At 37.8% G+C, this 23,246-nt stretch overlaps 1 protein-coding gene across 3 annotated transcripts in view; it reads left to right on the top strand.

Moving 5' to 3' along the window:
- The first annotated feature begins 5,482 nt into the window (after nt 1–5,482).
- LOC119698542 (SAM domain-containing protein SAMSN-1-like) overlaps nt 5,483–23,246 on the top strand; it is an 82,544-nt gene continuing 64,780 nt past the window's right edge. Inside the window, exons 1-4 of one of the 3 annotated variants that reach the window (XM_038130519.1) lie at nt 5,483–5,628; nt 14,268–14,405; nt 20,662–20,702; nt 23,123–23,160. In XM_038130519.1, coding sequence (XP_037986447.1) covers nt 5,605–5,628; nt 14,268–14,405; nt 20,662–20,702; nt 23,123–23,160 — 241 coding nt within the window. In that variant the 5' untranslated portion in view covers nt 5,483–5,604. Of the gene's footprint in view, nt 5,629–14,267; nt 14,406–20,661; nt 20,703–23,122; nt 23,161–23,246 lie in introns of those variants that run through there. The other 2 variants (XM_038130535.1, XM_038130526.1) reach the window with 2 other exon arrangements.

The following is a 23,246-nucleotide window of genomic DNA, read 5'->3' as shown; positions in this document are numbered from 1 at the left end:
GTCCTACATAACATATAAATTGCTAAGGGAACGCTGAATTAAATTGCCAGAAATGCTGAGATCGATAGATGGATTCTTCCTGGCTTCATTTAGCTTTGGATCATGCTCTCAAGGAAGAAATAGATGTCTACAGGACTTAACGTGAATTCTCACAGGCAAGAGTGGAGAGGTAATCTTTCTTGCAGAGCGGATAGGAAAAACTCTGCTAGACTTTCCAAATTCTGTTCTAACTGCTCCCACCAGGCCTGGGTGGCTGCAAACTTAGAGGGCAGCACTGATTGTTTGGAGCTCTTTCTTTCCAGCAGGGTGCTGTCATCTTGATATTAAAAAAAAAAAAAAAAAAAAAAAGCCATCAAAGCAAAAGGGAAGTGGGGTGATGGAAAACTAAATGTTTGCAAAACAGCCCAGTTCTTTGAATTTCCAAATCCATTACATAACAAAAATGCATGAACTATGTGATTAAGAATACTAAGTAGTAAGTACAGAAATCAATTCTGTTTAGTCAAGATTCAAATCCCCTTGAGGATTTAAAATGTTTTTTAAAGTCTAAGGAGGTGTGTGGGGGGTGACATCTTTTCTATAAATGCATGGAATTACTAAGCACAAGGGATTTATTTAACCAGGAAACTTACATTACTGAGATTAGACATCTCGTTTTCAAGGTGCTCTGGGAAGATAATGACTCCTATACCCATAATTCACTGTAGACATCAGTTTTGTCTGATAATACATAAATTGACCTGATGATAGAAGTTAGCAGTTTTCACTCGAAATTGCAGTATAGTGCTAGATAGCAATAAAGAATGTGTGGGGGTGATTCATTGAGTTTCTGTAAATTATAATGCAGGGAATTTGGCCCTCCTGTTTAGGAAATATACATTTCAACTCTAAAACAGAGATGCAGTTTTTCCTTTCATTAAAATATAAATGCTCTGAAAAACAAAATTAAATCTTTTGGAACAAGGGAAAGAATAATGTGGTTATTTAACCTGAAAAGAAGGTTAGCCTCAATGAATAGCTGAATGTTACAATGAATCATATGGAAAACACCATGGGCTTTTGTGATGCTGTGATTAAATGTGATCAGTTAGCAGGAGAAGGTGCATGAAATTCTGATTACAGAGAATTTGATGGGAATTTTGCCAGTGACTTTAATATGCACAGAGCTTCCCTTGGATCCTGAAAACTGTGAAAGCATTTTACTTGCCTATTTGATTTTGAGTTAGTTGATCTTGTCTTTATTTGCTTGATTTTCTGGGGTGAAGTAAATGTTATAGCATTTTATGTTGAGTAAGATTAAAATAGTCTCTAACTGAGCTAAATTCTGTTGAAAATCCTTGTTGCAAAGGTGTAAAAGCTGCTGTATTGAATTGATCATCTCTAAGATTTTCTTTTCAGAGGAGGACCAGACTATTGCAATTTGGCAGAGGTGAGGAAGATTGTGAAGCTTTTTCCTTACCAATTTTTAATTAGCTGCTGAATGTAAAAGGAGGAAATGAAGAAGCTGCCTCTAAATTGAAGGAGATTCTAAAAGAAAAAAAATCAATACCGTTTAAGGAATCAGATTTTCAGTTGGTACTTCATGGGTCCTTTCCAAACTATTAAGTAGATGTAATTTAGAGCCACTGATTGGAACATCTGATTCAGGAATATCAAATGTTAGTAGCTCTGTCTTGGAGACTCTATTGTGTTTGTGGTCTGAAATGGAGCTTTCTACCATTTAGAGTGTCTTCAGGGGATGTGCATGACAGAAAATGTTAAACTTGTCTTATAGTAGAAGTCTTCCAGGTTCAGATAGGGACTTCTCATGGAGCACTTGGCCATGGGTCACACAGCTCTGCACAGAACTGCTTTGTCACTTGCCTGTTGGAAGGGAACAGGAGGACCTGAAAAGAGACAGGGGTTTTATCCACTGTGCACCAATGGGACTGCCCTCACATGTCAGGGAACAAGTGGGGTATGGAGGAGGCACTGGCTGAAAGGAAGTTTCTTCTCTCCAAAGAAACGGGACAACAAGAGGGAAGCCTCTGATTTAATTTCTGAACTTCCCATTTTCCACCAAGATAATAGCAATGCACTATGTTTACTTTGAAATGGTATTAAAGTAATAATTCAGCCTTTTATGTGGAGTGAATAGAGAAATGTGACCACTCAGCCTACAAGCAGTTGCATGCTTAACACTCAGACTATATCAGGCAGTAGGAGTGTTGCTTTTGGTTTTAGACCTGTATGAAAACATTCTGATGACAAATAAGTGATGATCAGAAGAGAAGTAGATGGAAATTTTAATTAAGGATTGATATGCTGTAAGAGGAAAAGATGTAGGAGGAAGAAAATAGGAGTAAGTATTATTTCCATATTTACTGAAATGTGTAAAACACACACATACTACTTGTGTGCTTTAACTGTTAAAAGTTAACAACTATAATACATTATTTTATCTTTGTCCATCTCACAAAGAAATTTCCTAGTTGCAGATGAAGCTGCACCAGTAGAGTGGCTGTCATTAGAAGGGGAGCCTGGAGCTAGGGCTCAATTTAGAGTACCTGCACCATAGCTCGACCTTTACTACTTGTATGCCATGTTAGATTATGGATTGCCACTTACTGTGAACACACAGCTGAAATCCAGTCTCCTGAAAAGGCCAAGGATGCCTTGAAATCTCAGCTATGAAGTCTATTCATTGTGCAGGAATAGAAAACTCAATATACAAAAGTCTCAATTTGTGTCTTTTATTTTTTTAACCTTTTTTTTTTTTTTTTTTTTTTTTTTTTTTTTGAGGATGTAGAGCCCAAGCATGTAGAAAATCATGGAGCAGCAACAAAAGAGAATTAAATGCTAACCATAATGTTCGATTAAAGCTGGGAAGTGAAGGTTCAACTATTTGATAAAAAACTTTTTCCCCTCCTCCTGTTACAGTGGGTTTGCTGTTCTGTTATGCTACTGCTGCAGAAAAATGCACTATTTATAACAGATAAAATATACATAGAGGTCACAACACTGATGTTACCTTCAAATTTGATCTATTTAGTTACTGTTTTTTAATTATTCTCAAAACTCAAATTCTTTCCACAGAGAGCTGTGGTGCCAAATGGCATTATGAACTCTTGCTGAGTATTTTATTTATATTATTCATCTTGATAATAATCTGTTGCTTCTTATTTTAATTATTTTAGTAGGTGTTTCCTTACAGTTTATAATTTATCTAGTAGTCTAATGTCATCTCTAGTTTAGGCCTATCAACAAACTTGACCCTTACAGAGAGTTGTATCAGTGAATAAGAAACATCTAAAGTGCTACTTTTTCATAAGAAGAGTTTTAACACTGACAGTACCCAAAACCCTCTAATAACATGTGCATTTTTGCCTTCCTACACGGGTTCCTTGCCATATATGTGTATCTGTAACTGTGGGTGCAGGCTGTTTTTTCTATTTTAATGTTTATTCTTAAATTATTCTCTGTTCTGTGTGTCTACAAATATAGGCAGAATGAAAACCTAATAGCTTAGTTTAAGGTTTTCCCTTTTAGTTACTCTTACCTTGAGGAACTGTGGTATAAAATCAAGAAACTTCCTCCTAAATGTTTCAGAGATTATAGCCAAATCACCTCTAAAGCTACAACCCAAAATCAAGAAATTAAATCAGTCTGAATGGAAGACACATTCCCCCCTGCATTACTTATTTTCATTTTACTAGCTCTTCAGTCTTTCTGGAGTTTTCCAGCTAGCTATTACTGTAAATAGGCATTAAAAAAAATAATTAATTCCCTGTAGCTGGAAAGGGTACTTTTGGTCATTACTTTCATAGTGCTCTGCACTTGAGGTTTCTGCTGGTATTTTAATTTTTCCAGCTGGAGAACTTGAGGCACAGGAAGGATTAGTACTTGCTCCCTCACAAGAAAACTAGCAAGTGAGCCATAAAGCAAATGCAAGCCCATCTGTGGCAAGCTTGGTCTCTCAAATGTCTATTTTTGTGTCACTAGGTGGTAATTGACAAAATCTGTTACTATTCCTCAAGTTTATAGAAGGAGTAAATGAGAAGTCTCATTAATTTGCTTCCAAACTATAACATTTTTCATAAAGCTCTTCACAGCCAACCTTATTTTACTAATATGTGAAACCAACCTGAAATTATTACTGAAAAGGAGGCCTGGGAAAAGCCTTCGAGAAGACTTTTACATACTTCACAGCAAATTGGAAAAGTGTAAGTTAAGGTTTTTCCTTTTAAAGTCCTGAATCTTATCTGTGCTTTTTTGTGTGAGCCTTGTTTGGGTTTTGCTTATGGTAGAAACCAACTTATGTTAAAATGTATTTATCCTGCCGAAGTACAGACATTTCAAATCTGCTGGGATGCAGATTCAGACTACAAAATTACTAGAATAAACTGAAACAGTCAGAAGTGGGAGTGATGAAAGAGATCCCTGTCCTTTACAAATATGAAGCTGTGGGCCCAAAGAAAGGAAATCAAGATCATGGTCACAACACAACACTGCCTCTCCATTTGTGGGGAATTTCAGCTTCTCTTCAGTACCAATTGCTGCTTGTTCATGTAATCAAATTTCATAGCATTCACATAAAAGCTGTCAGAAATTAATTTATGAGAAATTAATTGTGGGTTGGTGGGCAATATTATTCCAAACACAGTCTAATTTCAGGTATTTCATAATCTGCAAAAATTGAGACTGACAGTACTTTTTCAGCATTCATTCTTTGTTAGACTGTTCTACTCCAATATGGGTGATGGAATTTTCCTGGTTTATACCAGCTAGTGACATAGACTGGAGTTTTTCTCTGCAATCACTTCTCCTTTGTCTGCTTGTCTGTATATATTGCAATACCTCTCACTATAACCCATGGATCAGCTTTAACCACTCCCAATTTTTCTTATTTTCCAGATTTGCCAAGTTTTCAAATGAAAAAATTGGTTTAATCCTAATCTTCATCATCAAGCAATCAACATGCTAGGCAGCAGCTTGGTAACTATTTTTTAGAGTACAGGTGTACAGTTTGAGGTTTTTGCTTTGTTTTTCATTGGTTGGTTGTGGGTATTTTCAATAATTTGTTTGTGGCTCACAAGTTGTTTTTTTTCCCCTAAGATCTGTAAGGAAGAAGGTTCCATTCATAATGTAGTCACTAATAATTACTGAATTTTGCATATTAATTCATGTGTGTAGAAAACCAGCATTTCATGAGAATTTCTGTCTTTTGATAATTTCAGTAAATTGAGAAGATTTGCCTTGGAGTTAGTTGTATGTGCCAGTAGTCTCAGACAGAAAAAGTTTTATTTCTCTTAGATGATAAACTTTAATGGAAACAACAGCCTGCAAGAGAGCATTTTCTGAGTTCATGAAAATCATTCAAACCATGCTTTTGTTTTGCTAGTAAACACTGCTCTTTAATTCAGAAAACAGTTTGTATTGGCCTGGGGAAGCCTGTCTCATTTGATAATGGGCTCTGAATCCAGTGGATTATTGCAGGGATTTTATCTTGCAGTAATCTCCAGGGAGAAATGTACAAACAGCTGGGAGAGCAAGAAGGAACCTCATTGTGCTGCAGGAGTTTGTGGAGCAGAATTTTAGGGTGCTGGAGTGGATCTCAATACCAACATGAATCTTTTCTGTTTTTCTCTGGTAAGTGTGCACAGACTCTTTTTATAGTGGGTTACTGAGTTTATAAACTGAACTGGTGGGTGTGCTTTTATGGAAAATAATTAAGGGTTTATATCACAAACAGCACAAGGGTTGTATAACAACAGTGAGTCTCTCTAGCCTAGAAGAAGGAGTTTTTGTGTAAAAATTGTACGTAGCAAAATATGATTAAGTAAAAATATAAAGCAAAGAATGTATAATAAATGTGCCATGCACTATCTGTGACTATTGCAAAAACATGCAGATTTAGTAATGTTGCATTTAATCCAAATACGGCAAACACCTGAGAAATAAGATAAAATTACTAAATATATGTATGTTATAATTTGTTTTACACAAGGGATTTTTTTTTTTTTTTTAGATAACAGTATCCCTCTTGCTTCTTCAGTAGCTTGGGGGAACTGCTGGAACTTTTCAAGCAGTAGTTTTCTATTAGTCAAACATGAGAACACAGTCATCAGAGAAAATTTAGTCATGGCATTATTTGCACACAGACAGAGGACTTGATTTATGACCCTCTTTAGTTGGTGTTGCTTTTTTACACTTTTTCTTTCTGTCTGTTTGTTTGTTTATTTGTTTTGGTTGGTTGGTTGGTTGGTTTTTGGGATTTTTTCTTTTTTTTTCCCCTTTGATTTCCTTTTTCCTTCCTTTTCCTACGGCTTTCCTTGCCCCAAGGCAACTGTTCAGAATGAACAGGTAAATCAGGATAGGAAATCCATAGAAACTGTTTCTGTTTTAAGAGCTTAACCATCTGCCAATACCAATGCCCAGTATTAGTAATGGTAATTAGCTGAGTATATTTGCTGTATTTACGCAGCACACTAGATCTGTTTGCTCATTTTTCATCTTTTGTCCTGATGTTTAGTATATCTTTCCCATACATTTAGAAAGAACAATAAAAATCAATATTCAAGCTGCACTAATACAAGCTCAAATAGGGCAACTGCCTTGTGTAAATCATTGCTCCTGATTGCTAATACTATCTTAGTGCAGAGTCCTGGTGTTTTCCAGATCATAAGGATTAAAAGCTGGTTTGTACTTAAAGTAAAATGCAGTGGTATTTCAGGAATCTGTGACAAGAGTCTCTCAAAAAACTAAATTCCCTGGGAACTCAGTGCCAGTTTTGATCATAGTTTAGTGTGAATGCCTATGTATTTCTACAAAGTTAACAATGGCTTTATGGTACAGCCTGTAACAGCTTGAAAACACTAATTTCAGAAGTTCTTTGGGAAAGAAATGTTCTATCAATATTTTACTGTTCTGTTGGAGCAGCTTCTTGTTTTCTAAGTAGTTCACTTTTAAAAAAGGTGTTGAGCCTTGTATTGGTAGAGAAACCAACATTTAGATGAAATGTCAGGTAGATTGTGTGGGTGAGAGCAGGTCAAGTTCCCGTTCCCCTGTTAGACTTGGTATGCAGCACCCAGGATTTCTGTGGGAGAGGCAATGACTGCTGTGATAATGGATAGTTCAGACAAGTGAAAGCTGGTACCATGATAGTTTCTGTAATGAAATAATTAGTTCTGCTTAAAGATTGCTGCTAAGAAGATAACCTCCCTTCTTTACAAGATTTGCATGGGAGCCATTCTGTCCGCTTTGGTAATCTTCTTCTCAGCCAGCAAAACACCTCACAAGTTATCAACATCTAAATATAATTTATAGATCATGAATGGGTTTCATAAAAGGAGAGCCTTGTGCAGTCCTCCCTGTGCCTGTGACATGGGGCAGTAGCTTTCAGTATTCAGATTGTCTAGCTTGGAAATGAGCTGGTGATCCGAGTATGTGCACGGGCCCCTTTTACTCTGTCACCCTGTGACCGTGGAGAGGCTGGCTACAAAGTAGTTGGAGTATCAATATAAGGGTATTTTTCCCTTCAAGGGAGTCAAGCCAGAAATAATGAACAGCAACAGCATAATTAGGATTCAAAGGCAAGTTTTAAAGGTGTTAGGGGAGAAAGTTCCTTAGTAGATGCAAGTAGCCACCAAGGAATAGAAATCATGGTTGATTTACATCGAGTGAACACGTGGAGCATCTGCTAAACCTGAAACTGTGGAAGAGAAATTCAGACTATTGACAGACAGAACAAAAAGAGATGTACAAATAAAATAATATTCTCATCAAACTATTTATCTCATGTAGACTGACTGGCAAGATTTCAGACTGCAAAGATTGTGTGTGTGTGTGTGTGTACTTATGTGTGCATATGCATATACTGTTAAAATGCACTGGTTTATAGCTCAGAAAATACCTTTCTACCCTATAGTGGAGTATAGTGGTTGAAGTAATCTACAACCTAAGAGAATGACAATAATATTTTGTTTAACCAGACTTCTGGCTAATCCAAAGGGGTGTAACAACCAGGTTGTTAGAGGAACATCTGTTCATACTGTTGAATTTTAATTTGTGTTTGCTTTCATACCTGTCCATAAAACTGAGACGTAGTTCTAGCATGAGACACAGTGTTATGGGCCAGTCTAGAAAGTGGTGATGTGGAGGCTGGCGACACATAATAGTCACAAGATGATTGTGATGAGGTTTTAGAGCCTGAACTGGATTCTCCCTTTCCCAGTGAGGCAAACAGGAATTACTCCAGTTGTCACCACCTGGGAGTCCTCTGATCTTCTAGTTTGTGTGCTCCAGCATGGGGTGTTTCACCAGCCATACTTTGTGTCCTGAGTTGACTTCAGAATGATTTGGTTTTTCAACTGAGATTATTTTTCTCATCAGGCTCATTGCCTTGTTCTCAAGAGATTTCCAGGCAAATTAGATTTGCCTTCAAAACCTTGTGTCCCTTTTCCATTTACAAAATGATCAGCAGGGTAAATGTCCCTTTTTTAATAGATATATTATGTTAAAAGGTCAAACTTAGACCCTAAATTTGCTGTGTCTTTTCCATCTCATGTTGCTTAGCATGTCAGACAATTAAATCAGAACAATAATCTTTGTATTATGGGCAATATACAGAGAGAGTCCCAAACCAAGCCCTGTTTTTATATGAATTGCAAGAAATTATGCTGCCAAACCATCTATTTTCATACACTGATATTCTAATAAATATCAAAATCTTACAAATCTGATAAATGACATTTATTATTGAACCGTGAATTCCTTTAGTTAAGGTAGAATATTTTTTCTGCATTATTTTCCTAAGTTGGCTCTCCAGCATCAAGGATACACACACCAGGATTTGCCCCAATTCACCTGGAACAGTACCTGTTAAACCAATTCCTGACTTACACTCACAATCCCTGCCCTTCAGTAAAGTTTTCATAAGAAAGCGCAGCAGAAACCTGTGTAAGAAGGCCAGCAGAGAAAGGCTGTGACATTCCTAGTCACAGTGTTGTTCACATCAGTTATTCAAGTTGAGCACTGCTCTTAGGATTTAAGCCAAACAAGATCCCTTTCATTTGTCCATTTCTTTCCCATATGGTGCCTTTCTAACTACCACTTTTGCTAGTAAAATGTAAAGTTAAGTACTGAGTGAAAGTCTAATCCTCTTAGTGATTTTCAGTAGCATTGGACTAGTTATGTTTTATTTTGATTGTTTTAAAGATGTGCTGACAGCACAATGTAAAACATATTACATGTAATGTTATAAGCTGAAAAAGCCCTTGGCACTAAAAGCTAATGTTTCTGTAGTGCAAAATGCAGAGAGAATAAGTATTAATAAAAGTGATGTAGTGGATAAATTGTGAATTAGCTGGAGCCTCTATGTTAAAGAAACCATAGAAATGTGCTAATGCTGCTCTGACTAGTGGGACATGGTGGTACTTGGGAATGGACTGGACTCAAAAATATGTTTTACCAAAGAAGGATTGGCTGAATGTGGAAAGACCTTCCTCTTAAGTGGTGCGTGATGAGAAGAGATCTAAGTGGTTCAACTTTGTAGTGCTTCCTATGTAATCATCTCTATATAGCCCTTGTTCCTTATAGATGGATTGCTATCATCCCACCATAGACAGAGTTCCACCCCTAAACCTGAGATGGAAAATGACCTGGATGCATTACTAAATTCTCCTTCTCTACCTTATGATCAACCTAGTCTCTGCATGCCATGATGATAATAATATCATGCAAAGGGAAGAGCTACAGGCAACTATTTTCCTCTAGATCTGAACTAGAATATTTTGGGTGTTTTCTCCCCTAAAACTCCTGAAGCAAAGAGCTTCAGAAAGCTTTCTTATTCCATGTAGGATAAAGAAAATGCACTAACCACTCCAGAATTAAGCTCATATTTTATTCTGCTGTCTCTCATTTTCCTCTGTGATGTTTACTGTGCTCAGGACTACTAAAAGAATTAACGTATGAAATGAAAAAACTTTACTGACTTGGCAGGTTTTAGTATAAAAGTAGATTTAACTTTAAAATAACATAAAATAAAGGGGAACAAGAAAATTTCAATTTCAGTTAAATACTTTGAGTTGCCCTCAAAGAAAGGCAATTACTACAAGGAAAACATACTCTTGTAAAGTATATAACCAGCAAGCAAAGAAAACTATTTTGAAAACTGAAGATGTATTTTCTCTTTTTTGGGTGCCATCCTTCTCACTCCTCTGCTTTTTTTGTGTGAGTTTTCTTTCTTGCACTTGCTTTCCTGGTTGTCCTCTCTCACATCCTTTCCCTCTCTGCCATGCGTTTCACTCTTTCCTGTGTCTGCACTCACCTGAGCCCACAAAAGCCTCCCTTCCTGTCTCCACTCCATCTTCTTTTGTGTCCCTTTCTTATCTTTTAATTCTCCCTGCACTCCCTCTTTTCACTGTTTCTTGCCTTTTCTCCCCCTATTTATCTTTCTAATGCTTCTCTTTCACATGAGCTCTCTTTATGCTTCTCCCTTACTTCAACAATACCATGTAGTATTCCCTATTGTGAAGAAGCATATGGTTACACTTTACGTTGCAGAATCCTGGAAAGGTTTTAAACTCATCCTTTTTGTCTAGAACATGTAATTATGCTCTGCCACCCCTTTTCTCTCTTCATGTGACCTCACTCTCTTTTCTGCACCATCATTCCCTTTCTGCTTTGCTTACTACTTCATGGCCACTCAATCTCATGCCCTGGTGCTCACTTTCTTGCACCCTTTCTCCTTCTTTCCTGAGAGCTCTGTTTGTCCCAAGGATTCCTTGTCCACCATTTCTCACATATTCACTGTTTCTCACAAGTTGTCCTGCTCTTTCTTATCCCCTTCCTCACCGCTCCTCTTTCTTGTGGCCTTGCACTGTCCCCCCCTTTCTCATGACCTCACCCCTTCCTCTCAACCTCATTCTCACTGTCTCTCCTGCCTGCACATGCTCCTTGCACATGCTTCTCTTCCTTGAACAATCTCTCTTGTGCTCACCATCTCTTCCTCACTCTTCTCTGTGCTATTCTCGCTCCCTTTTTCTCAGGCCCCCAGTCTTGCTTCCATGTCTTTGCTGGGTTTTTTTTGCATGCCATATTTTCCCAGCACACTCTCTTTCTCATGTTGTTTCTCCCTTTTTCTCACACTCTCTTTCTTGTCTTTCTCTCACATGTGCACTTTCTTGCAGCCTTGTTTGTGCATGCTTGTGCTTCTTTGCACACTTCCTTTCTCAAGCACTTGCCCTTTCTCATGATGGTGCTTTTCTTGCACCCTTGCTCTACCCTTTGTGCTTTCCTTTGTGTGCTCTCCTTCTCTCCTGCCTGCGACCCTGCCCTTTCTTGCGTCCTCTCTTCCTGTGCCCTCCTGCTTTCTCACGAGTGTTCTCTGTTATGTGGGCATTCCCTCTGATGTGGGCTTGCTCTGCCTTACAGTCATATTTGCTTTCTTAATCTATCTTGCGCACACTTCCTTTCTCACATCTCACTATTTCATGCAGGGATACTTTCTCATGCCCTCTCCTTTTCTCACACCTTGATTTCCCTTACATTCCCTTTCTTGTGCCCTCACACTCTTTTCCATGACCTTGTGCTTAACTATTTTCAAACCTTGATGCTTGCTTTCTCACTCCATTTCTCTGCCCATCTCTTTGTGCTTTCTCTCTCCTCATTTCTTTTGCATTCCTTTTCTGGAGTGCTCCCCCTTTTTTGTGGCCTTGCTTCTTTTGTGACCTCTTTCTTTCCACCTCCTTGTACATGCTGGCAGTTTCTCCTGCAAACATGCTGCCACATACCATGGGCTTTGTCACACTCTTTTGCTTTCTTTTCTTGTGGCCACCCTTTCTCACACTTTTGCTTTCTTGCTTGCTTCCTTGCCCATGTCCTCCCTTTGTCACACCCTTGCTCATTTCCCTGCACTTGATCTTTGTGGTGCCCTCCCTCTCTCATGTGCTCACACATCCTCGTTTCCTGGCTCTTCCCCTACACTTGCTGTTTCCCATGTGCTTACTCTCCACACGCTCCTGTGCTTCCTCCTGCACTCACAACCTTTCCAGTCCCTTATGTTCACTCTTCCTCAGAAAAGCTTTACTTCTCATCCAACATCTCTGTCTCATGCTCTCTTTCTTGTCTTCTCCCGCTCTCATTCACGGCTCCTCTCACTTTCACACATTCCCTGGCTCTCCCTTGCTACCTCATCTCTTTCTTTCTCTTCTCCCCCTACTCCCTGTTTTGTGTGCTGGCTCTTTGTGCACTCGCTTTTTCTTGTGTTCTTTCTCACAGCAGTTGTGCTTTCCCGTGTGCTCCACTTGCATGCATCCTCTTCCTCATACCCTGGCAATTCTTCATGCACATCCTACTCCTTGTGCCCTCACTCTTTCACATGGACCTGCTGTTTTTTCTGCACACTGGCTTTTTCTTACGTGCTCACCCTTTCTCACACCCTGGAGCTCCATTTTTCTCACACATCTTTCTCTCCCTTTCTTGCCTGAGCTCTTTCTCACATTTTTCCTCTTTCAAGCACTAATTCTCGCACGCTCCCCATTACGCTTTTTCTCCATTTCTCTTCTCTAATTCCCCCTCTCCTCCCTCTCTTATTCTTCCTCTCTTCTTCCTTCCCTTCTCTCTTTCTGTATCCTTTTGGTGTATTTTCTTACCCTTTTCCTCCCCCCCACTACTCTCTCCTTTCGCTGTTCCTTGCCCTATCTTTCCTCTCCCTTTTTAGCTCTCTCATACTCTCTCTTTCACAGGATCTCTCTTATATGCTTCCACCTCTTCATTAAATACTCTCTTCACCAAAGTTGTGTTTTGAGAGAGAAGTATATGGTTGCATTTCACATTGCAGAACCCTGGAAGTGTATAACAAGTTTTTAAACCTACAATTTTTGTCTAGAACTGCTCAATCCACAACTTCAGATGAGGAGGCTGAACCATCACTGCTATATGGCAAAATACTTTTGGTGATAAAAAATAAATGCAGTAATAAAAAAAAATGCAGTTGCTGTCAAAACCCAGGCTCAGCTGGATGTTCAGCACTTCCATGTGTTTCATAAACTAGGAACCAATTTCCCAAGAAGCATTAACTCATTAGTTCCTAGAATAGGCTCAAGTATGTAACTTGAGTATTTTCAAGAAGTTCACCATGAAATATTTCTCCCAAAATATTTATTTTGGTTTATCAAGAATCTAGCAGACTGAGGCAAATAAATATCCATTGATAAACATTGTGCTTGCAAAAATTAGTCATGTCTTTGAACTGCTGCTCCACCAGTCAAAAATATTGCCTGTAAAGCTTTATGTATTAATAATATAACTTCAAATATACATCTGTGTTTATCTTCTGTAATAAAGGAACAAATGCCTTTAAATAATAATATACTATGTTAATTTCAATGGTGTTGCTCTGCTGTAAGTCACACTGCTATAAATTTGATTTATTCCTTAATTAATGCATTTAAAATTAGTAATCAAAATTCATTGGGAAAATATTCAGTGCAGATCAAAATGGCAACATCTAAACTTTAGGATCATCAGTTAGAGTGTCTTTAGTTTTGCCATCTGCTTTCACTTAACTCTTGAATTATGAAATGGCAGTGTGTATATGTAATCCTAGCTCTTGGAGCTGTGGGATAAATGTGAAAATCTAAGTTTCTATTAAAATGTTTATATTCTTGGTGTTTGGATAAAAAAAGAACCTTACACGTGCATTAAAACCCAGAGTTCAAAAATTTAAATGCAAATTGAATTTTTAATTCTAGCCATTATCATCATTTTGGGGACCTAAACTATAATTGTCAAATTCTGGGTGCTGGCAGAACCATTTCTCTCTAATTCTAAGTAATGGGGTTATCTTTCTGCATCAAATTAACTTTTTTTTTTTTTTTTTCTGTGTAGAAGTACTAGCTAGAAAACATTTTTATGGTTCATATAAAAGCTTTCATGGTATATGGTTTTCATAGTTTTCACTGGAATTTTCATGTAGTGTTCAGTTGGAGATATATACCTGGTTTTACTCTTTCTGAGCAGATAATATTCATTTTTACTGTACCCTCAGCTTTAACATGGCAATCTGTGGTGTCTAAGTCATGATGCTGTGAACTCCAGCATTTGGATACTTACTAAAATCAACATCTTTATGCCTTTTCAGCGAAAAAAAAACTAAGTAAAGGATTTCAAAAGACAGGGGAGGTAAAACACATTCCATTATTCAAATCACACAAACATCTTCCTTTTTAAATTACAGTTAATTGAATATATTTGCAAGTGTTCATCTCTGTTTATATGTATTTTAGGAGGGCTCGATGGACAGCCTGTATGAGCCTGTCCCAGAACATCAGGAAGCCAAGGATACAACTACTCTTGAAAGCCAGGCTAGCACTCCAGTGAGCCCACATGGAAACTGTGGGCCACCTGACAGGTCTATGTCTTTGGTAAGTAACATTTGATTGCAAAGCATGCAATGCATTTTGCAACAAACTCTTGCTGTGTACATGGGTACGTGTGTTCTGCTGGCTTATCTGCCAGTTTGAACTATTTAGGCTCTTCAGAGCCACTGTTCACATTTCATCTCTGTAGCCAATGACCTGATTTCTGTCCAGTCACAACCAGCACACTTGAAAAGCAGGTCATGAGTTTCTCTACAGCAAAGGGAGATTAGTGCAGCTGCACTGGACAAGGGAATTTTTCTTTGCAAGTAACAGTATATGAAAGCTCTGGGTACGGTCATTGCTATGGTTTGTCTCTAAAGAATATACTATCACTGTCTTTGGTTGTCCTTTTTATTAATACAGAAAAATGCATTTCTAAAGCGTGAGCTGCATGAATTTTGTAACTGATGGCCTCTGGAATAAACTTGACATTTTACAAGACCTCATTAGGCAAACATGTGAAGAAGGTTGTCTTCTGGGCTTTTTTTTCCCTTCCTAAATGATGTTACCCTACTTAATCCTTCCTTATTTGCATGTTATTGGTATAATAGACGATGCTTTGACTAATACTTTAACATTGTATATTAAATTTCATAATCTTATTTATTTCAGAATCTCTGTTCTCTGCTTTGCAATGTGCCTTTGCTTGTAATTACTGTTTCTATTTCAATGTAAGATGCAGTCTGGTGATTGAATGAAGGGGAAATCAGGATGTTCATCATTCAGAGGAGACTGTCTTCCCTTCGGATATTGTGCCAAGTTTTACCCACATGCACTCTGGGTTAGGTACCATGTACCTATGATCCTGCTGGGCCTTTAGTGTTGCAATATCACACAGCAGGTTTGCACACAGGCTTTGCCTGGAGAAAGTGCTGGAGCTGGTGGGGTGGGAGAATGCCTGGGGAATTGTGGCATGCACTTGTTAAATTGCTAAAGGACTGAAAACAACTTGTTCTCAGACCCATCTGCTGTAACCACCTCACTTTGTGCATGTTCCTCTCTTCCACATAATCACCTTGGGACTGTAAATAATGGTCCTGGTTTTGAAAGTGTAGCAGTGCAGAGATCTCAAGATGATTCCTTATAGCATCAGCACAGATCTATGAGCCTGGGTTCTGAAATGTCCCTACATTATAATTTTCCTGCAATACGTGGGAGATGCTCTTCTGAGTGACATGGTTTTTCCCCATTACCAGGCTGTTGTCTTGTCACAATAACAAATGAGCTACCAGTTAAGAGTGTATAATTGTGGTTGTGAAATATGGCTGTAACCTCATCCTAGCTTGACTGGAATATGTTCGTTGTGGGAAGCTCTAGTTATTTGTATTTGTGTACTCCATGCCACTCTACATGCCCAAAGATGAATAGTATAGTACAGTTCCTACATCCATCCCTTTGCCATGACACCAAACCAACTTAATTTTCAATGACTGATACACTAATAGTTCCTTGGCCAATGGATGTTCATCTGTTAGAAGCAGTATTTAGACAACATAAAATGAAAATGAAAAAGGCAGATTTGTTTTTTTGGTTCATACCCAGAATTGGACATATGATATCCTAATGGACTTCGCAATAGAAAACTAATAGAAATTGCCCTATATTTTCTCAAGGTATGGTGAAGACACACCTATAGGACTGTGCTCCGCTATGGTTTCCACAATGTGTAAAACTAAGACTTAAAACTGCAGTGGTTGTTTATATGAGGCTGTCCTTGTTTTTTCTTGTTTTATTCTGCTTTTTATACGGCGGCATGTTCAGACTTTTCATTGTATTGGGTTAGAGGTAGGCTTTGTAAATTATTTGGCTAAAGAAAAATAATCAACCTATCCAGTAAAGAATTCTGTAGTCCTTGAGCCAGCCTGCAGAAGCAGATCTGCTACTGGGGCAGGATTAGAAAATCCCATACCTTAAATGTGAACAAATTTTAGCAAAACATCTTTCATATTGGGGGATAGTACTGCATAGCCCATGAAGGTACATGTATAACACTGAATAGAAGAATCCAGCACTTTGGTTTCTGCTACCTCTTATGTATTTTTGTTTTCTTAAAGTATATATTATGGTGATGGCACATTTGTTCGTCATTAAATATACGGTTCATTTTCAATAAAGACAACACTAAATGGAGTAGGCACACTTGGCTCACTAGGTACTAACAAGAAGCTTCCCAAGGCTGGCTCTAGGTTTTCTTTTCTGGTTTAAGAGAAAATAAAAGATTCAAGCTCAGCACTTAACTAAAAATAACGGCTGGATGCTGCGTCACTGTGCTGGCTGTAGAATCAACACGATTATTTATAAAATACTTTCTAGAAATGGAAAACAAGATTAGTGATGACGTGTCGGCAGTAAGACCTATGGAAAAATGGGGCTAAGGCCAGAGGCCTGTGTGTAATCTTATCTGCTATTTCTGGCCTCTGAGTTATTACAGCTACACCTTGGATGAAGCCGTTAAGCTTATTAACTGAGCCCATTTGTACTTCTCTCCCATTTTTAATTCCGTCACTCGGTTCCAGGCTGCGGGGCAGCCCCCACAGCATGATAAATTCAGGACATTATTGCCTCCATTTAGCCATCCATCATTACCCAGTAATGCACGTACATAAGTGCACTGCTAAGTAGGTATGGACTCGAGTGAGTCTTTAAATGGTTGGCTGAAGCACGGCAGGTTCCACAGAGCTGCTAAATCTCCAAAGGGTGGAGCAGCCTGGCATGGCACACTTCCTCCTCAGGAGGCTTTGACCCTTCCTTTTTCCTATATAACTTCAAAATCAACTGGGTAGGCATGCAGGATCAGCTCCCCTCACATATAAAAAGGGTGACCAGGGCTAGAGAAAATTCTTCCTCGTAATGCAACAAGGTAGTGATTTTCTTGCAGTGAACTCATCTGTTGTGATTTGTCCTAATCCTAGCTGGGCTGTGAAGTTCTTCTGGAGATGTGGGAAATACAGGGTAGTGTGATAACTGAAGCTGTGCAGGCCATCATTCACTGAACACAGTCTTTGGACATTTCTTTTTGAACCATGGCTCTGGCCAAGCATCGGCCTAAATAACGCATCCTGTATGAAGAAAAAGCTGTCTTTCATGTACACTGTTCTTCTGCTTCATGTAACTCCAGAGACCTGTTCAGTATCCAGAATTATTTGCCAGGGATGTTTCCACTCTGGGTTCCTGTAGTACAATCATGAGCTTGTAATGTACACTTGTGTTTTGATTTTAATTCTCCTGGAGAATTGGCCTGTTAACCTTGTGATTACTTTGCCTGTTGCTCAGCTTCAGTGATAGTCTCAGAAAGAAAGAAAACAATAGATTTAAGAAGTTGTTGTTGCACTACATGCATAGCAAATCTGAATTGGACCTTCCTCAGAAACAGCTGGTAGCCATGAGCACATAATGAATCGCATGGGTACTCTTTGCCTGTAACAATGCTATTAACTGGGAAAGTGACTTTCTACCTCTTGTCACCTGGTGTCACAGTCTTCTACCTCATGAGCTGTCTCCAGCTTCTCAGGGAGAAGCTTTAATACATCTTCAGTATTAGAACCATTTTTATGTTTTTATAAAAAACATACCTTCAGTATGAAAACCATACCTGCAATATAAAAACATTTTCATATACATATCTTGTCAGGCTGAAATCATCAAATGTCATAAGATCCACATATTTTTGACTTGATGACCGTGATATGATTGACTATCCTGTATATCAGAAGAGTGCCAAAAAAATTTATCAGTCATTCTAAGCTGTTGCCAGGAATATCAAAGCAGTTGTGATACCTGCCTTAATCTGCAGTGTTGTAATTGGCCTTTGATCCCAGTGAGGGCAAGAAGAGGGGTGGTTATCTGAAACGGTCATTTCCCTGATTGCAATTCTTAATATACAGGAGCTCTAGCTTTTCTCAGCCAGCTTGGAAGCACCAGAGGGTTTAATTCAATTCCTGAGTTCGGAGTTATTTGATAAAATCAGGAAGAGAAGGACTTTATCAATAATTTCATCATGAAGGGTTTCCCCATACACAGTTTTTTCCTAGGAAACATTTGGGATAAGGAAGGAAAGAATTGTTCCTATAAACAAGATAATCATGCTCTTTAGAGAATGTGGAGAGTAGAGCCAAGGAGAACCTTTATTTACATTCTAAGATAACATATGTTTTTAGAAACTAGTTTCATTTTAAAGTTACATATAATTTTAAATATAGTTAATACTGAAAAGATACTTTGAAAAAGTACAAACCAGAATAATTTATTGTTGTACCCCAATTTAGCCACCTGATTCAGAGACAGCAGGAAGAATGTGTTGAATGAAAGGTGCCATTTTTAAATGGCCATTTAAATCCACTACCTATTTCATTTTGGCACTGCTTCCCATGACAACCTGTGAACTCACATTAGTCATCACCTCAATATATGATGTGCTGTCATCAATGAAAATTTGCTGGACTTTAGGAATTGGTTTCAAGTTGTGGAGCAAAAGATTAAACCCTGCTTCATGGTCTACACCAGCTGTTTGGTGTGTGAAGATAGATATGAATCAAATATTTTTAGGTATATTGCTAGGCCATATTGACAGGTCACAATGGGGTCTGTCTCCAATTTTTTCCCTGGATTGTATACAGACTTTATATTACAATATCCTTTGGTCTCTGACCTCCATGGATAATGCTTCCTTTAACAAACCTGTTTGAAACCAAATATTTTTCAATGAAATTTTGACACTACCTTTTTAAAGAAGCCTTAAAAACACTTTCAATTTTTTTTTTTTTTTAACTTCTCTGTGTTTGGGCACCTCAGTTAGTAATTCCTCTTGAGTTATTGAAAATATTTGTCCCAAGACTAAAATGCTGACATTTTTTTCAGCAAGAAATTTGTCTTACATTGCCTACATTATTTCAAAGAGAGTGATAAATTTTGTATACTCTTTTGATCTACATACAGCATCTGTGAGCAAATTGACATAGGCAAAAAAAAAAAAGAGATGTTGAAACTGCATGCAGTTATTAACATTCACAAATATCCATGCTAAAAGAGCCTCTTACACTCAGCTAAAATAACTTAGCACAGGGAAACAGCCTTTTCTTAATGCACTCCCTGAAAAAGCTTAAAAAACTCTATGATGAGTTTTACTGAGAGGAGGGGGAGAAGTATAAAATGCTCAATTATGCACTTAGATGGTTTTATGTAGTACAGGTTTTGGTTTTTTATCATGCAACCTGGATGGCATCTTTAAATAGTGTGGTCAGAGTCATGCAGATGTAGTTATTTCTACAAGAAGGAAATAAATTAAACTTAATACCATGAGAAATAGGTCTAGTTAGACTAAATTTACAGATTTACAAAATAATGAATGGTTGTATCATTTATTTTAATGCCTCTTATAGCAGAACAGATTGAAGTGGTATCATCATGGACATTTAACCCAGTTGCTGCTTTTCAGGGTGGAAGAAATAAATAAGAAGAAAGTGATACAGTGCTTTGATATCCTGTCTCAGGAGATAGCACAGTAATATAGGGACAGAGATCTCTTCTGTCCTAGCATGACATCCTTAGGTTTTCCGCAGTTAAAACTAACCTGAAGTCCATGGTTAACTGCATGGCAAACATGCTTTGAGATGTTTTGGTGTCATTTGCCCAGCAAGGCGCCTTTTTGTTCTCTCTTTCAACATGTACATCACTTCTTCTCCTTCTCACACTTGTCAAGGTATAAATATTTATTGTCTGGGCCCTGGAGGCTGTGTGATCTTGCTTCCAGGCCAGTGTTTGATTCTGATTTGGTCCCCTTCAGAGTTTTCAATTTTATTTTCAGTTTCCTGCCCTCTTGCACATTCCCCTGCACATTTGGGTTTACAGGGTCTGTGTGCTGTCTCCATCAGGAAACCACATCCCATTGCAACGTGTGGGTATTTTAATCCTCATAAAGTTCCAAAGAGTCCTACTATGGGAGAAATATGATATTCATTCCTGGGGTATGAGCATGGTTCTCTGGTTTTTTAGGGTTATTATGGTTGTCAGCTTCCTGGGAGCTATGGATAACTCAAGCCTGCTGAAATAATTACATAATTACATAATTACATATATTCTCTGTTGCACTGTGTCCTCCACAGCTCCAGCTGTTGGAAAAAGAAAGACTAGAAATGTTAGTGGATTTTAAAAAGCACACATCAAAAGTATATAATTCATTGTCTTTTCAGTGACAAAAATAATAGATTTGGATTAAACATTTTTGATTTTCATAGACCTTTTTTCTCTATCTTTTTAAAAGGAGTTTCCTGACTTTGAGAACACACTGACCAAAAAAAGAAAGTAAGTTGAGACCAGTTCAAGGTCTACACAGTGTCACTATTTGTCTGTACCTTTCATCCTTGTTGTTTTATTCAGGTTTGCCAATGTTGCTTTCATCCTCATAGAGTACATGTATTAATGTTGCAGTTGAAGAGCACATAACAAGCTTGTAATGCATTACTAAGGCTCTTTTGCCATGACTTTTTTATATCCACACAGCTTTCTTCCAAAATATCAGAACCAGGACAGCTAAAATCAAATGCAGTTAATCTGAGCTTAGTTTAACCATATGTCTGCTTTTCTGAGAGATTGAAGTGGTAACCTATTTTATAGCATGTTTGCACCATTGACCTGATAATCTCCTGAAGAGATTTTTTTTGTTTGGTTTTTTTTTTTTTTTTTTTTGTGGTTTTAATCCAAGTAAAAATTTTGTTTGCAAAATGATTTGGATAAAGCAGGCCAGATACAGTTTTATGAATCATTTTCGTGACAGCAACATGTTTTGGATCCATTCATGGACACAATGATTTGAGCTAATGATCAATATTTATTAGCAGGCAGAGGAATTTATTTTGAAAATTCTTTTTTTTTTTTTTTTGCTTCATGTTGAAATCTATTGCATTACTGAAGTGGACCCCTTCAAATGAAATCTGAAATCCTGCCTAATGGAATGATACAGACAAATCTTATCTGTCTGCTGTGACAGACATGAAAATCCCTGGAGATTTTGTTGGTTTTTGTTTTTTTCATTTGTAGGTGGGGCCCCACTAGACTCAGAACATCAATGTTATCAGTGTCTGTAGCTGAAAAATCTCAAAACGGGTAAAGATTTCTAAGAAAATTAAGAGCTCTTTTGTCTCAAATAAGAGTTTTAATCTATTTCTGGTCATCTGATAAAAACACTAGTGACTTACCAGCTTCAAACACAAAGATGTACACTCATCTGTGAGATCTCAACTCTATGTCACCAGTCAGGACTCTGAAACTCCTCCCAAAATTTCATTAATTAAAATATGGACATAGCTCTAGTACTCATGGATTCTCATCATTCTCTTTACACTTTAAAGGAAGTCAAACTATTGTGTAGGCCTTATCAAGCTCTACCAGATATGCTGAAATCACCTGGATGTCTAAAAGTGTCCTGCATAGATCAGAACTAGGTCTGCCCCATGGAAAAAAATAGCAGTCTGTAGATAAAAATGTCAAATTTTACAATGCAAATAAAATTATGCGTTTTGAAACCTAATCCAATTAAAAAAATTATCATAATTTAGAAGCACTGTTGAAATAATTTGAGTGATCAATTAAAAAAAAAAAGTGAGCTGGAAGAAAATAGTTTGAATCAACATGAAAATAATTTGTAATGAAAAATTTTTCATTGTGTCCAGCCATCACTGTCCTGGCATGGCACTCCCAGTGATAATGCAGAAATTTCCCCATTAATCTTTCATGCAGATATGGATGAAGCGAATGAGGAATTAATCATTCTCTGTTCCCCACAATGGGGAAACAAGGAAGCACCAAATTATATGGAGTAGGAGAAATAACTAAGTATTCATTGTTTAGAGAATAAGAATTAAACTGTGGAATTCTGGAATCACAAAATCCAATCATTTTAAAAGGAACTTGTGGGTACAGACCAGTTCCTTACAAATACCACAACTGTTTGGCTGCACCCTCTTCCTCAGGAAACCTTTTAGCACCTGCATGACTGAGGATGGGAGAGAGGTCCCAGATTTTGTGCTCTTTCCCGTCTGCTGATCATTGTCACAGATTAGACAGTCCCTGCTCTCACCTACTCTAACCACTGCTCATAAACTACTCTCCACTGGGTTTTTGATGGATAAAATGAAACAAATTAACCTTTATTAAAAGATTTTTCCCCCTCTGTTATCTATTCTTGAAGTTGTCCTCTATGAAGTACTGACCACAGATGGAAGCATGAACTAGGACTAATCCTTGATGTAAATGGGCAAAAACCTCAAGGTTTACTGGGGAAAAAAATGTCACTACGGGTCCTGGGCATGGTATGTCCATAGGTAGCTCTTTGGTTCAATCCCTTATCATGTCAGCAAACTTAAGGCAATAATTCTCAAAGTTGTAGGACACTTCAGATCATGTCTAAAGGAAAGTATCTCTTCTTTTCTTCCTGATGGGTTCCTTGGATTCCAGCATGAATTCTTCATTTCAAAAAGAAACATGAGTCACATATTCTTGCAGAATGGAGCCTCAGATGCTTTCAGAGCTTTGTGTGGGCATGTGGGAGTAGATGATTGGGTGAATGAGACAAGTAACTCCAATTAAGGCCAGTGGGAATAACACAGCTAAATCCCTGTGCCTGCTTTGCAGAATTACTTTGAAAATACCCATATTTGATTAAACATGCTTTATTTTTTTCATTCTGACTTTCAACTAATGGTAAATTCTTTTAATTCTTTTAGATCCATCCAGAAGTCCATGTCTGAAAATGAAGCATTTGGTTAGTAGCTGCTTAAATCATCTACTGTTTACTTGCTAATCTCACAGAGCCAACTTTAATTAAAGGTCTGATTTGTTTTACAGCTG

Source organism: Motacilla alba, chromosome 1 (genome assembly GCF_015832195.1).
Source record: "Motacilla alba alba isolate MOTALB_02 chromosome 1, Motacilla_alba_V1.0_pri, whole genome shotgun sequence".
In the NCBI taxonomy this organism is placed as follows: Eukaryota; Metazoa; Chordata; class Aves; order Passeriformes; family Motacillidae; genus Motacilla; species Motacilla alba.
Note: the sequence above shows the minus strand (reverse complement) of the source record. Positions and strands in the feature narration are given on the sequence as shown.